At 40.3% G+C, this 17,532-nt stretch overlaps 1 protein-coding gene across 1 annotated transcript in view; it reads right to left on the bottom strand.

Moving 5' to 3' along the window:
- The window catches only part of RBPJ (recombination signal binding protein for immunoglobulin kappa J region), a 40,853-nt gene that overhangs the window by 8,988 nt on the left and 14,333 nt on the right, over positions 1-17,532 (bottom strand). The window contains exons 2-3 of the mRNA XM_053458348.1: positions 6,221-6,259; positions 3,653-3,748 (exon numbers count right to left, since the gene is read on the bottom strand). Of these exons, the coding sequence (XP_053314323.1) occupies positions 3,653-3,748; positions 6,221-6,259 (135 nt within the window). The remainder of the gene's footprint in view (positions 1-3,652; positions 3,749-6,220; positions 6,260-17,532) is intronic.

Genomic DNA, 17,532 nt, shown 5'->3' with positions numbered 1-17,532 from the left:
GCCATTTTTGGGAAGACACTTGCACATTTAAAAAAAAGGGTTTTTTTGTTAATTTTGCATTTCGTTGAACTTTTTTGTCACATTAGGATTAGCAAGTTAGGCTCCATTGACATGCATGGTTGGATGCACTACCTGTATTCAACCTGCTGGGGAAGCGCAGTATTCTCAGGAGGGTCAGGACCCTCTTGGGAACATGTTTATTTTTTAGTGGGCGCTGCCATCTTGTGAGAGGCAACATGCCCCACAGTTTGTTCTGTAGTGGGTTTTGGTGTTGCTGATTACAGCGATAAAGGTCACTTAGTGTTATGACATAACAGGCACGTCATTTTATGTTTTCGTGATCACTTATTGAAGGTAAAGAGTTAATCAAAACATCATTCCCCCCTTAACCTAATAACTGGTTGTGCCACCCTTGGCAGCAAAAACTGCAATCAAATGTTTGCGATAACTGGGCATGAGTCTTTAACACCGCTGGAGGAATTTTGGCCCACTCTTCTTGGCATGAGCATCAACTGTCTTTTTAAAGTTCACACCACAGCATTTTAATTGGATTCAAGTCATTATGTTGACTAGGTCACTCCAAAACCTTAATTTTGGTTCTTTGGAGCCATTCAGAGGTGGATTTGCTTGTGTGTTTCAGATCACTGTCCTGCTGCAAAACCCAACTGCGCTTGAGCTTTAGGTCACAAACTGATGCCCAAAAATTCTGCTTCAGGATTTTCTGGTAGAGAGTAAAATTCATAGTTCCATCAATTATGCTGAAGCAGCCCCAGACATTACCACTACCGTGTTTGACTCTTGGTATGATGTTCTCATTTTGGAATATGCTGCATTAGCCAGATGTCTTCCAAGAAGTTTCAATTTTGTCTGATCAATCCACAGAATATTATCCCAAACGTCTTTGGCGTCATCAAGATGTGTTTTTGGCAAACTCGAGCCGACCCCCGTCTGTTCCTTTTGGTCAGCAGTGGTTTTCGCCTCGCAACTCTCCCACGGGTGGTATTGTTACAGTGTCTCTTTCTTATTGTGGAATCACAGACACTGACAACTTACATGTTAGTTTGGGTTGGACAGAAAAGTATATGTCAGATGAGTGTCCCTTTCAGTTAGCAAAGCTTCAGTTAAAAAGGAAACACCTTTATTACCTACCATGCATTAAAATACTCCAAACACATGATATATACTCTCGGTGGCCACTTTTCTAAATGTATTTGATGTGAAAACCTCAAGCACACTATAATGCAGATATTATTTGGTAGGATGTGGTATGTAAAGTCATTATATAGCTTTGCAAAGCACTAAGCCTTTTCGCACCTTGAGCTCTCTTATGAGGCAGATGTCAGACCGATGCAAACAGTGGATTATTTGTTAGAGTAGAGAAATTAGGGAAATTGGGTTATTGATAAAACCTGTCCCATTGCCACAATGTTTCTGTTCTCAGTTTTCCCCTTAAAAAAAGCACTTTTTAACATTTAAGCAAAAACACACCACCACGTTTGTTTAAATAATCTTCTTTGCAGTGCATTAAAGAAAGTTGTCATTTTTTAAGCGGTTTTCTTTTCTAGCTAAATATTGTGGCCATAGGGCCTCCTCATAAGCCTGCAAAATGTTTCCATGGTTAATAAGAATTGCACTGCTTTTTATAAAAGGTGGTTTAGCGGTGAAACAGGGATCAGCAATGCACATACAGTTTGCATCATTGATCCTTGAAACAAAGAAAAACAAAAAAACACAGATTTCCTGAAAGTCACCTCACTGATGAAACCATGTATTACTAAAGGCCAGCTCCTCTTACCAGTGAAACTTTCTAACATTTTACAATATGCATTATGCAAAAAGCATACTTCTGTCGGAAATGTACACGAACTTTGGTTTGTCATGTTGAAATATTTTCAAGAAGGTTCCTTTTTGCCCAAAAATTCTAATAAAAAAAACCACACCGAGTTGCTTGTTTTCTGGTGCAGAGGAGAAATGTCATAGTTACATGCGGATTTTCAAAGATTGCAGCTTCCTTGTCTGACCAGTGCAAAGGAAGGGCACGGGGTTACAGATTAATATTAACATGTTATGTTATACGAAAGTAGAAAGAAATTTGAAAGCCCCTTCAATACATGATAGTCTTTTAAAATATTGTATCCATTCAATCTTCAATATTTATTGGCATTTCCACCTAAAACGTTTGCATTTTAATTGCAGAAGGGCAAGCAGATGACTTATCAAACACTTTTACTTACACAAAAATTCTAGAAAGCAAACAGCAAGAGTAAAATGTGGGCTTAGCAGATCAAGTTACAAGCTCCTGAATATATCTGAATAAACAAGATCATCAATACCTGACAATGCTTAAAGGGACGGTCTATGGAAGAACGCGTATTAAATTACTCTGTGAGTAGCCCTAACCTTGTGTGAGTACTTTAATATATCAATTCCTCCAAAACTAAAAATAAAGGACTTGCCTGACACAAGCTTTATAGCCATGCTGCAAAATCTTCGTTCCTCTACAATCTGCTTGAAGCTGTCGGTGGCAGGTAAGTATTTCCCTTGACATTAATGGGAGCATTTCCCGGTCACTGGTTGGCAGCTTCAAGCAGCCAAATCAGTAGCAGGAGAGTGCTCCCATCAATGGGAAGACCTTACACATACACAACGTTGTCTAAACAGACAAACAGACCCCTGCACACAACGCTTAGCAGAGCCAATGCTGGAACTGCCTGGAGGTGAGTAGATCACATGCAGGGAGATGCATTCCAATACAGACTATGTACATGTAATATACATTGTTGGCATCATGTAATATGAATGTGGATAGAGTCCAATACTGCCATTGGTATAGTGTCAGCCATTGGTTGAATTACACATTATGCAAGGTCAGCTTAGTCCCTTTTTGCTGGAAAAACTTGCCAGATTGTGCTTTTCCTATTAAACAGTGAAGCCAGATATAAGAACTCTCACTTAAGTAAATAAACCGTACTGAAGGAGAAATACTTGACATCCGTTTAAAGAGAAAGTACCGCTATTTGCTATTTATAGAGGTGTATATTGTTCTTTGAGCATTTTCTTTTTCTGTTTGTTTATGGATAACTATGTGCGACAATTGAAATTGCCAAAGAGGAATAATGTTTTATTTGATGTGGGTAAAGGTGTAGAGGGGGGCAGGGATTTTTTTTTTCATGCGACCTGCTGGCAGCTATTGGAGTCTGTAATTTGAAAAGTGTTATTTATGCAATTTGTAAATTGTTTTTTATTTTCTAGTCTTTCCATAAAACAGTGTGAGTTTCAGGACCACATTAAGGGGACAAGCTATCATATGCATTCAGATATAATATTTGTAGACTTTTTTTTTTTTTTTTTTTTTTTTTTTTAAACACACACATGGCTGAACTTGTATCAAACAGCTACACAAATATGATGGGAATTTGGTGCCTCAATTGACAAATACACACTTTGACATAATATACCAATACATTGCAACATAGGTTACTACTGTACATGTATTAAAGTAATTGTATTCAATTCTTTGTAGATTTCTTGCTTTTGAACTCTGTTTCACCCACCAGTCATGCTCTGCTGATTGTATTGCTTTACATTAGACTTGTGATTAACCCATGTGAATACAAATAAATATCGACAAAATGGGGCGGGGGTAACATACCTTTTTTCATTTCCATAGGATTTCTGTGCAACTTTAGCATGAAGAATAAGTACAGTCTGATCTCCCCTCTCTTTTAGATAATTCCGCATTGCTTCCCTAAAAAGTACAGACAGATTGTGAAAGGTGCTTTTTAATGTATACAGAGTGGAAGTTAGATTTGTTAGATGGCCTAATTGTATTTTCAAGTGTCATTTCAGCCTTCTTTCCTGTTTAAAAGGGACGGTTTAGTGCCCCTGACAATCCTACTACAGAATAATTAACATTAACATGCAAAATCTCTGTTCCTCTGAAATTTCGTGCCATTAATGGGCTGCTTAAATAGCCAGTTTGAACTTTTAATTTTGACATGTTGAAAATTCTGTCCTATGTCCTATTTGGGACATCTTTGAAACCGGCCAAATACATTTTACCCAACAAACTATAAATGTTTGACAACAAGACACATCAGAGCATTTCAAATGCTCATATTTTATCTCTTCCCATGCACTAATTCTACTACTAGCTGCTGTCAGAGTTTTTGGTAGTATCCCCCCCCACACACACACATTGTAGATTTACATACACAGGTGTGAATGTGCTGTTCTTAGTATATGTCACTGTCAAATACCCCTCCGCCCCCAATATGTGTTCAGGAGCATCTTCGGAGTACCGCGATACAACCCATAAGCCATGCACATATTTGTTGGGCTGTCTGGGTGCTAAAAGGCCACATTTGGGAGTTGTGTATTTTTAAGGATATCTTTGAACACAGCCTATTTGATTTACCCCATAAAATCATACTTTTAAAAATGTTCCCCTGATGGTGACATCAGTGGGGAATTATTTTTACATGTTACTACACAATTTTAGGGGCTAGACTTTTGAGGACACAAATTCCATCTTGTGTCTCAGGATAGCTATGTGCTTAGTCCATATAAGAAAACACTAATGTGAATATGGACAGCCTTTTGAATATTTTGGTCTATGCATTAGAAAAAGAAAAATAAGTAATCCCAGATTCCACAGATGTATCGGTTTACATAACTTTCCTTTGCCAGTAAATGCTGTGTAATGTTTGCATTTCTCAGAAGAGAATTTAAATCTCCGCCAAATATAAAATCATTATTACAACCAACTGGTCCTGGCTCCTTAAGGAGAGCTTGCTGGTCATCCTTTGCGGTTACTAGGCTGGATGTGGCAAAGACGTTTCTTCCCTCGAGCTTTTAATGGCAATCTTGTAGCTAAGGGACTAATCTTGCCTTAAAGTGATGACAACATAATGGGAATTTAAGACAAAAGCTATACCAGCTTTGCTAAAACTTTTGTTTTTAAGAAAGCAGTTGCAATTCTGCAGAAGATAAAGGTTTACACGACTACCCACTAAGCACCATAAGGGCAATGGACTCCGACTGAACAGAAAGTTACGCATGACAAGAGACACCTTTGGACATGCTGATGCACACTTTAGGTCTGAGACAAGATACCTCTGATTGCATACAAATATTGTATAAAGTTTTTCCAAATAGTTAAAAGTAATCATATAATATGTGTTAAATGCCTATTTGGTGAGGTATATTGTCAGGGTATCGCACATTATTATTTGTCATAATATTTAATACCACTGCATTTTCCCCAATCACAATGTTCCAGCTATGGAGCATTACTGCTTTGTTTCTGCAGCTCAGAACACAATAATAATATTCTGAAAAGCATGTGTTGTGTGCTGGGCATGCGTGTCATTGTATTCTTATTCCACAAATCATTGCTGAGGTTTACACACTACCGCCCTATGCTGCTGAACCTTCTGCAGAGGGCATCGCTGCATCGGTTCTCATTAGAGGTTTGCGGTTCACTGAGGTTCACTAAAGGTCTCACTTTATTCTATCACCTGTGGTAAAAATACCCATCTGTGGCTTGCAGTGATTGCTGAGCATTCAAGGTTTTGCCCTCTTCAAAACGCGTGAGGACAACAGACAAGTCGAGGTCCACAGAGACTCTGCTTCAGAGGCTGTATCAGAGCCCAAAAGCTGTATTATAATGAATTGTTTGTTTTAACAGCTTTAGAATAAGGATATACATATCAAGCTGTCATCCAGACAAGGAATATAATTATAAATCTAACATGTAAGACTCATAATTCCATTAATTGTGCTGCATGCCACAGAGGTTACGGGGGGGGGCTATGTATTTTGTAGTCACGGAGTAATTCACGGAGGCGTAATATCCCCCCCCCACACACACACACACACACAAAAAAGGCATACCGGTTGCATCAATGTGCAGAAGTAACGATGCGTGCGCCTCTTTAGCCAACACAGATTATAATATTGCTGCAAGGTAGGCATTCTTGCGAAAATCTACATTACTATATAAGTCACATATATGATATAGAGGAATTAGCATAACTAACGGATGAGAACATGGAGCTATAGATCTGTTAAATAAAATGGTGCCAACTGTGGGCAAAATACTGGCCAGGCTTTTGTTTAAAGTAAATGTGCAGAAACCACGTGTTGTTCTTAGATGCCGCCGCCGCCCAAGGTGGCAAATGCTGCCGGTGAGATAGGAAACAGCTTAACCGAGACTTACCTCGTGAGACGTTTGGGTTGAGGCCGCTCCCCAAACTTCCTGCAAAAAACAAAAAAATAAGATATATGAAAATAACAAAAATACATTACGCGTCCGGTATTTACATTTATTGTAAACAATAACAAGGTTATAACATGTATTAACATGGAAAGAGCAAATATATAGGTATTTATCAAGAATATGTTAACGAGAACACCAGAGTGAAGAAACCCTACGGTTGTGTTACAAACATTACAGTGCCGACGAGTTTGCTTCGATGTGGTTCTACGCCGCTCTACCATAATACTCCAACACATGAAAACTTAGGATATATAGCAGAAATACTGAAGTGTGCTTGGATGCCCTGCTGAGCGTTTCGAGAGGAGGCTAGTCTACCAAAGTGTCATTTTAATTCACGTTTAAGTACATTTTGTATGGACTCCAATGCATTTTACGGCATGCAATTTTTTTAGTTAGAAAATTGGACTACTGTCGCATTTTAGTCCTCCCCAGGTTTTAGCTACTAAAATCAGTATGTAAGCTTTGTGGACAGGCTCTGCAGCTCATTAAAGTAACTCAAAGAGCAGCCAACCACAAGCACGCCGACTGGATTGTTCAGATAGCATTTGATTGACAGCTGCTACAGCCATTGATTAGAAAGGGAGCTTTACTGAGCATGTGCAAGAAGCAGTGTGCCTTCAGTAAAGTAAGCCAGAGATGGATGAACTTATATGCATGCAGCAAAATGTTACGGGGTCCATGCGAAAAGCACTCCAATATGCATTTAACATAAAAACAGAGATGCGCTTGTTTATTTTTTTTATTACAACCACATAAATATAATAATAAATAATGTAGCCATACTGTTCCTCGGGACCAGTGACCAGGTTTGAGATAACCGACGGTAAGATGCCAAATATCCTTCAGGATATCCATGGCATAGGCATAGAGCTACCCTGAAGATGTGACCATGAAATGATTTAAGGTGTGAATCTCTACATCAGAGCAAAACAGGCAGACTAGGCGTGCCGAACGGGTCGCCTCTCATATTCTACGTTTCTATGAGGCCCAGTTAAGGGAGTCTGGGGCAGAATTTGCAATTTTTAAGGGAGCAAAACTAGTTTACCTTGCCCAGAGTGATTTTGATTTTTGGGAAGCAAAAAAGATTTAGATCAATTCAAAATGGATCCATCACATACTTTAAATGAAAAAAGTTTCCGTTTTGTTTTAGAAATACGCGGTATGATGAGCGAACCTGTTTAGTGTAGAACGGCCAGTAAATAATATTAAATTCATTAGATACAGCAAAGCACAAGGTAAAAATTACAATCAAAGGTCTACTACAGGTAAAAACACAAGAGCGGCAGACACAGCCCACTTAGGAAGACTGACGATCTGTGCTTATCCTCAACGCCGCTTCTCAAGTGTGAGTGTGGCAAGTCAAGGACTCCAAGTAGAACACTGTTTAATTACAAAGGAGTTCCATCGTTACATAAAATCCATCTCTCCACCAACCACCGTTTTAATGATATCGTCTACAACAAAGGTGGCCTTCAAACATGATGAGCTGCCAAATCAATGGCCTAAAGTGACTAATGTCCCTCTCATAGCAACTTAATAGTTGTGATGGGGCCCATTTACCAAAACTGTTGAACACCGCGGTGATACGTGGAGAGTGGGCCCGGGCACAGATGCTGCAGAGCTACACACAAAGAGTAAAGCTAGTATGCTGGACTAATAATAACTCCGTGTAATGAAAACCAGAGCAACGTACCGTCTCCAAGGACTGACGTACCATTCTCATGTATCATTCCTAAACTTCCCTCACTAAACACAATCTTTAGAGTTAAGAGTGAGAATTAGTGGGACAGTCCAGTGATCACATTATAAAGAAAAGAGTAGCCGTGTCACTGAGATAAAGACCCATTATAACCCAAGGAAAAAATATTATATACTAGATATATATATTATATATCAGAAAAGAACAAGAAAAAAAAATGGGATTTGATCAATAAGGGGCAAAACACCAAAAACAGAAAATATACACTTAATAATAATATCATGTTGCTTTGAAAAGTTTTCTTCCAGGATAAGCCTAGTCTTCTTAAATGTCAGTCCAATACATATATATCATTAAAAAAAAACAAAAAACATAGTGCTCTCTGCTTTAGGGAGGGACGTGATAAGCTACATTGTAGCTTTAGGGTTCTGTGGTGCCCCCTTGCCAATGCATGGGGGGGATTCTGCAGAATCCCCCCATACACATTTAGCACCCCCTGCATCTCCGCTGAAGACATCTCGATGCACGCAACGCGCTTACCGACCTGTAGGTTATTAGCTTTGAATGCAATGACCTCACTAATAGGGGATACTTTGCAAAACTTTGAATGTACATTTGTTACAATGATATTTCCAGCATCTTTGGTATTTTGTGACAAGTATCTGTTGTATTTTCATATTCGAAGACATTAACACAAAGGAGAATATGAAAATGCCAAGGTCAAACTGTGTGACCCATGAACGCCGCCCATTCAAGTCGAGACCCCCAAGTATGGCCATAGTTTCTCATTATCTAGTCAGAACGGAGGCATTTAAACTTCTGTCAACATGAACCGCTTTACAAAGAACTACAGAAACACGGAGCTAGGAAAGAGCACAGTATATAGCCTCAAATCACGCAGAGAAAGTAAAAAAACAAAAACCTTTACGTTCAAATAGAAGGAAGCAGGCTGAACTTCATAATGCAGAACAATTTGTGGACAAAACATATCTAAGAAATAAACTTGTTTGTGTGTGAAGAGAATTTCCGGCTACAAACGGGTGGGATGGTTTTACTAAATCCACAATGCCCGAAAAACGAACGCACTTACCAAGGAGGTCTCCACACCTCAGCCACACGTTTTAGTTTCTCCATGAAACCCCAAGGCCTAAACAGGATGTGGATTCAACTTTATCTGACACCATCACACCATCGCTCATTTGGTGCCCCCCCAGTATATTTATAAATTTAATATAATCTGCACCGCCGTAAACACTTTGTGTTTTGGTTTGGCTTTTTTTGCCAAAACAGTCTTTAAATGGTACGTTGTGCTACTAAAAGTCTCGGAAGCTTATCTGAGGAACACAGAACTACTTTTGCAACCCCGTAACGGGGCTTCTTTGTAGAAAAGAAAGCTTTTTAAAGGTATTTTATCTGCTTACTATACACAGAGTCAGTGGGTCGGGGTCACATATGCTGTTCTTGCCCCAGCAAAAAATATTTAGAGATCCTATAGAAAACCGACCTTATTAAATAGCTTGCCAGCCATCTGCATCCCACAGACATCTCCTCATTAGTAACAGGACAACTGCTATCCTAAACCATCCATCTAAAGCAGTCGTCTATTCAGGCAATTATATACTATAAAAGTTCACACAAAAGATAAAGTTTCAGCACGATCGTTATCAGTGAAATAAATAATCAAAAAAACCTCAGCACGGAAAGCTTCATCTGAAGGACAAATGCATGTTAAATGTACAAAACCAAGAGATCATCATTTTTTCCATTTGGGTGAAAAAAGTGAAACAAAAATGTAAATACTAGAACCTTCCCCTTCAAAGATTTTAGGACACTTCTGTGAGGCTCCAGTAGATACCGAATACTTTGTATGAAACACATTGTATGAATGTGTTGGCAAGAGTTACATGAAGATGTACCTACCTGTAGCCATGTATTAATAAGCAATGGAGCCTCCAATCCATTACCACCAGCTGGCAGTCCTACCTACAACTGAGTGTGACGGTCAGATTTCAAACGATGTTCAGCGCCACTTGATTAACAGAAGATCTAACCACAAATTGTAGGTGGAAGCATTTCCTTTTTACCAAGAACCAAGGCTAACACACACACACACACACACACACACAATGCAGAAAAGCGGAGAACTAGAGACTTGGAAAGAGATGAAAGGTTGTGACTCCATATCCGGCAAGAGCTAATGCACTTTTGTAGTTGGAGGTTCAGGTAGGGGCAACACCTTATCAGCACTTTTTATGTGGCTTTATGACCAAATTATATAGTCATTGGGTAAAGCCTACAGAGGTTTCTATACACGTCACCATAGCTCACAGGGTGCCAGAACACAGACACACTTTCACCCAACATCACTTTATCCCAAAGGCCAAGAATCAGGGCACGAAAGAGGCAAACATATTTGCATGCAAAAGAATAGTCTTTAAGAGACTAAGGTGTTACAGTTTGTGATAATGAGGAAAACCCAATTTACGTATCAGTTTGGTTGCTTGAAGATGAGCCAGGCTGTCCCCCCCCCATGACAAATAAGGGGTTCCCAGCTGAGTGCTTCTAACATTTCATACAGATTCACACCTATTTCCACATATTACTTCTGTTCCTGGAGTCCTTAACATTTTGGCCCTCTAGGTGGATTTAGTCCATATGCTCATTCTGGGAAGACATGCACGCCGGTGTCTACACGTACCGCTGTACACGGGATGCTTTGTAATATCATATGTCCGGGAGAGCCTTATGCTTACCCCATGCATCATTATATTACCTTGTTGTATTAGCCTTTACCACCTGGATTGGGAAGCTTTCCCACTTACATGTCACCCCCTCACAGAAGTCAAATTTCCTTGCATTGCAACACAATAAGCATCAATACATTTTGGATTTTTTTTCTTCTTCTACGGGATTTGAAAGGTGTACACAGTACGGCAGAGCACCCACAGCTCTGGGATTTTCACATTTAAAGAAAAAAATCCTTTCAGCCCACAGTTAAGTGGAAGTGGTATACCTGATATTATCACCATTCTTTATGGTTCCTCCTACACAGTCTGATAAACGGAGTCAGGGTACCCACAGAGCAGGTTTCGTGCTCCTTTACTGTAAAGCAGCGTATGGTGCTGCTTAAAAGCCAACCAGCGTCCATGAAGGTATTTAGGGCCAAAATTACCAAGGCAAAACTGGACTGAAATGTGACAATTAACCATAGAAACTGAGGGACCATTTCTGTTGCCTGTTCCAGATTTCCTGACTCTAAATGACTAAGTTTACAAATTGCATGACGCTTAGGAAACTAGGTCAGTGTCCCACAGAGCTTACAGTCTATTTCATACCAATTGTACCCCAATCAAAATATCTGTACACTGTACTTACAGTATCCCATCTTATTATACCATTAAGTATACAGCACTAAGTAAATGTCAATAAATAAAACACGTGTGTGTACGTATATTTATGTATATGTATAAAAGAACACATAACAGTCGTAATGCAGATGACACCCTAATCCATTTTTCTGCTCCTGACCTTTCCCCCTCTCGTCTAACTCGCCTCACTGTCTATCAGGAATTGCATCATGGATGACATCCCGTTACCGAAAGCTCAACATCTCTAAAACCGAACTCATGGTAATCCCGCCATCTGCTCTGTCCACTTTTCCTGATATCTCAATTACCGCACATCCAGTCCCTCACCGAATCCTGCCGCCTGCACCTGAGAAACATCTCCCGAATCTGCCCTTTCCTCACACAAGAAACCACCAAATTACTAAACCACTCCCTTGTGATATCCCGCCTGGGTTATTGCAACGCCATACTAACTGGTCTCCCCCTCTCCCGCCTTTCACCGCTTCAATTCATCCTCAACATTGCAGCCAGATAAATTTTTCTCTGCCGCCGTTCCTCATCTGCTGCCCCACTATGCCAATCACTTAATTGGCTCCCCATGCCCTCCAGAATCAAATTTAAACTTCTGACCTTGACCTATGGAGCCCTCAACAACTCTGCACCCCCTTACATCTCTATCCTCCTATCCAAATACACCCTTACCCGCCTGCTTCGCTCCTCTCACGACCTGCGGCTTTCTTCTACTGTTACCTCTTCCCACTCCCGTATTCAGGACTTAACCCGCGCCGCTCCCCTGCTGTGGAATTCCCTTCCCCGTTCCCTCAGACTTTCTGCCTCGTACACAGCTTTCAAAACCTCTCTGAAAACCCACCTGTTCAGGGAAGCGTACAACATTCCTTCCCATTACTCCCAACCATCATAATCAAGCGATCTAGACAATCAACAGCTTCAACACATCATCGGAACCAGATCAACTCATCCCCATCCAAGCTGTCCTCTCCTATTGTCTCACTCCCCCCTCAACCACCGACTAGATTGTAAACTCGCAAGAGCAGGGCCCTCCTCTCCTTTGGACCAGTTTGTTATCGTATACGTTTCTAAATTGTTCTTCTGACTAACAGCGCTGCGGAATCTGCCGGCGCTTTATAAATAAAACAGTTTAACCGCGATGTTGCTTGTCTGCAGGATGACTGGGCAGGCAAGTGGAAACTGAAGTTCAATATGCTAATATTTAAGACATTGGCGTATAAAAATGGGGTATTAACCCCTTCAGTCCCCTATGGACAAACAGGCACACCCTATAAAAAGCATGATGACTTGCTTGGTGATCAGTGTGATACAGGGGGATCTCAGGGAAGACAGTGAGGAATAATGTTTCTCCATCTTCCCACAAGTGGAAAAAGTAAGATAAAATTTAGAATAATAAAAGAAAATATTTAAAAATAATCACTAATGAATACAAAATCAATAAAGAGAGCCAAGTGATGTCATTGTTACATCACTGGCACAATAACATGCTGGAAAGGTCCCTAGAGGGATCTCTATAGACATTGCACCTATACATGTAAAAAGTATGACCCTTCTTTCACTACTCTCAAACCTATTAAGCCAATACTGGTCCCCTAGATCATAAAAAATGTATGTGGGGTATTGTCTAACCAGGGCATGTTTCCAAATATAAATTTGGTCATTGTGCAACAGGGGCACTTAAAGTGTATAAGAAATTCTAAGAAAATAGTTTTTATAGTTTTTTTTTTTACATACTAGGACAATTAATTTTTCCATGTTACTATGGTTTCAAATAAAAACCCTATTTTATTTATTCTGAAAAAAGGGATGTGTAATTTTATGTGGTTACATCAAATACGGAAAAGTGGAGTCTCAATGAAACCCACATATGGTATAAATAGCAAAATAGCTCAGGGACTTAAGGTACCAAAAAGCCTATGGGACTGAAGGGGTTAATTTACTGGAGGATAATAATCTTGCCTCCTTGGTGAGACCTCACCTTGAATATGAGGTGCAATTCTGGGCACCTGTCTTTAAAAAAAAAAAAAAAAAAAAAGGACATTATGGAACTAGAAAAGGTGCAAGGAAGGGCTGCAAAACTAATAAGGGGATTGGAAGATTTTAGTTATGAAAGAATAAAAAAATTACACCTACATACGCCAGAAAAAAAAGGCGTCTAAGAGGGGAGATTATGACATTATACAATTGGCCCTACACATATTTATACAAAGAACAAAAGGTCATCATCCAGGGAAGGGATTCTTTACAGAACGGGCAATAAAGGTATGGCATTCACTGCAGAGGTGCTGCTATCAGATACAGTGGATGTGCTGAAAAAAAGGAAAAGTCTGGATATTTTTTTTTCTTGGAAAAGCATACAGGGCTATAAATTATAGAACATTTTAGATCTTCATGATTCAAGGAGAAATCGGATTGCCTTTTGGATTCTAGGAGGATTCTAAGTAGCAACATCCAAAAAAATAGCTCAATTGGTATTTTTGCCTTCTTTTGGATCAAAAGCAGGAAGGATAGGTGGGAGGTTTGAACAAGATGGACTATGTTGTTAATGCATAGTACAATCAGTGAGATTCAAGTCACTGCACCAACTAGTACCTGCGTGTGTCATTTAATCCTGATCTCTATGAATCTCTCATCTTTCCAGGGGACGGAAGGGCTGGTAATAGAGGGTGGCTCCAAATATTGTGTTTGAAACTTAAAACCCTCTGTTTTTTCCCTACGCGTTCAGAATGTTTTTGTGTGTGTGTGTGTGTGTGTGTGTGTGTACACCATAGTGTCACACAGACCTAGAAGGAACACTAATGGGTAAACAGACATTCTCCTCCTTATGTAAACGGGCATAACACAGAACCCATTAGCCGTTTGAAATTGCTGGGTGGTGCGTGAGTGTAAAATTTTACATGACGTTTTCCCAAGAATGTACAGCATCTCACATAAGTGCACCGCTCAAATCTTTGTAAATATATTATATCGTTTCATGTGACAACACTGAAGAAATTACACTCTGCCATTGTCTAAACCTTGGCAACAATTAGCCATTTTCCCTCCCCTGTGTCATGTGACTCGTTAGTGTTACAAGATCTCAGATGTGAATGGGGAGCAGTTGTGTTAAATGTGGTGTTATCGTTCTCACACTCTCATACTGGTCACTGGAAGTTCAACATGGCACTTCATGGCAAAGCGCTTTATGAGGATCTGAAAAAAAGAATTGCTGCTCTACATAAAGATGGCCTAGGCTATGAAACTGAGCTACAGCACGGTGGGCAAGACCAAAGAGGGGTTTCACAGGACAGGTTCCACTCAGAACAGGCCTGGCCATGGTCAACCAAAGAAGTTAAGTGCACGTGCTCAGCGTCATATCCAGAGGATGTCTTTGGGAAATAGATGTCTGAGTGCTGCCAGCATTGCTGCAAAGGTTGAAGGTGGGGGTCAGACGGTCAGTGCTCAGACCATACGCTGCACACTGCATCAAATTGGTCTGCATGGCTGTCTTCCCAGAAGGAAGCCTCTTCTAAAGATGATGCACAAATACCCGCAAATAAAACAGTTTGCTGAAGAAAAGCAGACTAAGGACATGGATTACTGGAACCATGTCCTGTGGTCCGATGAGACCAAGATAAACTTATTTGGTTCAGATAGTGTCAAGCGTGTGTGGTGGCAACCAGGTGAGGAGTACAAAGACAAGTGTGTCTTGCCTACAGTCAAGCATGGTGGTAGGAGTGCCATGGTCTGGGCCTGCATGAGTGCTGCAGCCACTAGGGAGCTATAGTTCATTGAGGGAACCATGAATGCCAACATGTACTGTCACATACTGAAGCAGAGCCTGATCCCCTCCCTTCGGAGACTGGGCCACAGGGCAGTATTCCAAGATGATAACGACCCCAAACACACCTCCAAGAAGACCACTCCAAGACGAGCTGAGGGTAAAGGTGATGGACTGGCCAAGCATGTCTCCAGACCTAAACCCTATTGAGCATATGTGGTGCATCCTCAAACGGGGAGCGCAAGGTCTCTGACATCCACCAGTTCCGTGATGCGGTCATGGAGGAAGAGTGGAAGAGGACTCCAGTGGCAACCTGTGAAGCTCTGGAGAACTCCATGCCCAAGAGGGTTAAGGCAGTGCTGGAAAATAATGGTGGCCACACAAAATATTGACACTTTGGGCCCAATTTGGACATTTCCACTTATGGGTGTGCTCACTTTTGTTGCCAAGGCTTTTTCATTAATGGCTGTGTGTTGAGTTATTTTGAGGGGACAGCAAATTTACACTGTTATACAGGCTGTACACGCACTACTTTACATTGTAGCAGAGTCATTTCTTCAGTGTTATCACATGAAAAGATATAATAAAATATTTACAAAAATGTGAGGGGTGTACTCACTTTTGTGAGATACTGTATGTACTCACAAATCCACTCAGAAACGATGTTCTTTAATACTACACTACCACATATACATTATAAGGGGCAGGGAGAAATAAAAACCTTACGGGATTCCTTTTTCAAATCCAAAGGGCCAGAGTTTTTATATTCAGGTCTAAAATAATGTTTTGCAGGTCCGTGGAAGCAAAGATGTGAAGAGCGAAATATTTCTAGTGCATTCACTGGCTGAGGAGTAACTGCTGGGAATAGAAAAGCATGTCATGCATCAGCTGACCAGACATTCCTTTACTTCCTGACTTAAATCCCAAACCTTCTTTAAAGGTGCAGTTCCACTATCAGTGCCTGCTTCTGTATGTGTTAAATACCTGAACTTTTACCTGATTGATAACTTCCGGGAACGTACCGAGAACAGTTTCTATTGCTTAGTTTAGTTGTATTCTGCAGAGCAGGGAACACTACCGATGTACTAATCATTTTCAACAAAGGCAACAGTAGAAAAAAATAGTTAAAAGAGACGGTTCAGTGTCCAAAGCGGCCTCCTCAACAAAAAATGCATACTAAAGCACCATGTAAATACTGCGATATGCACTTAACTTGCATGGAAAAAATAATATACATGTATATATGTTGTGGGCAGACAGAGTAAGTAAAGAAGAACACAATACTCAGGATAATGCCTTATGCTTATCACAGGTTACCAAGCCGGGTTGGGTCATTTTATGTATGATTAAGAAGCCAGGTATATCTGCTGCTGCAGGGCAAGTCCCAGATGTGTGTGAAATACCTAATATACTTTCAACTTTACTCTGAAAACACACATTTAAGCTGTGTATGGAATCACTCAAAGGCACATCCTACAACAGTAAGAATGCATTAACTGCACCTTAATCAATTAGGACCAATATACATTTTACCCATGTCCCCTTACTGAATATTTCTTTAAACAAAAGAACGTTGTCTATTAGTGTGTGTGGGGGGGGTAAGTACGCATGAAGAGTCAGATTTAAAAGCCTGGTACTATTAGAAAGGAAGACATTTGTCTCTACTTTAAAAGAAACCATTCGAAGAAGTTTTGTAGATGGCACTGCAGACAAAAGTAAAATAAATAAAGGGAATTTAAAATAGAAAGGTACAGGGCAGGATTAGAATACTGGGAAAGTGTCCTGTTACACCCGGCGTTACGTATAATGTGTCTGGTGGGACGTGCATCGAGTACAAACTTCTCAATGCCAGGTAGCTGCTGGGTTAAAAATATTTTTGCAACTACTGGGTAGTTCCGGCCACGGAGAGGATGAAGCCGTTCAAAAACACCCAGAACGAAACAAGAAATCGAGCATGTCCTCTGCACACACTATGTGCTTACATTACATACGTGTAACCCTATCAGCATTACATACATTTCTATGTAATATAAGTGCATGTTGTGTACAGATGACTGAATACATGTTTTATTTGTTTTATTCTGTGTGCTTTTAGCAGCTGTTGGAAAATATTTAAGGTGTTAGTTATGACTTCTTAGGAATTGTTGCAAACTTCACACCTATGGGGTTTATTCACTAAAGTGAGTAGACAGGAGAGTTGAGCTTTCACGCCGCTGACTGCTCTGTACATTATGAAAAGCTACGCGCATTTTACTCTAAGTTTACTCACACAACTAATTATTTCTTATACACGGCCAGCTCACGCCTTCGTGCTGGAGAAACGTAATAACAGAGACAAAGATGAATTCACAACTCTCCACTAAGTGAATAAACCCCTAAACGCCTCGCAACCTGTGCCCTGCAGCAGTATTATTGT

Source organism: Spea bombifrons, chromosome 1 (genome assembly GCF_027358695.1).
Source record: "Spea bombifrons isolate aSpeBom1 chromosome 1, aSpeBom1.2.pri, whole genome shotgun sequence".
Taxonomy (NCBI): Eukaryota; Metazoa; Chordata; class Amphibia; order Anura; family Pelobatidae; genus Spea; species Spea bombifrons.
The sequence above is the reverse complement of the archived record's forward strand: the minus strand, read 5'-3'. Positions and strand labels throughout refer to the sequence as shown.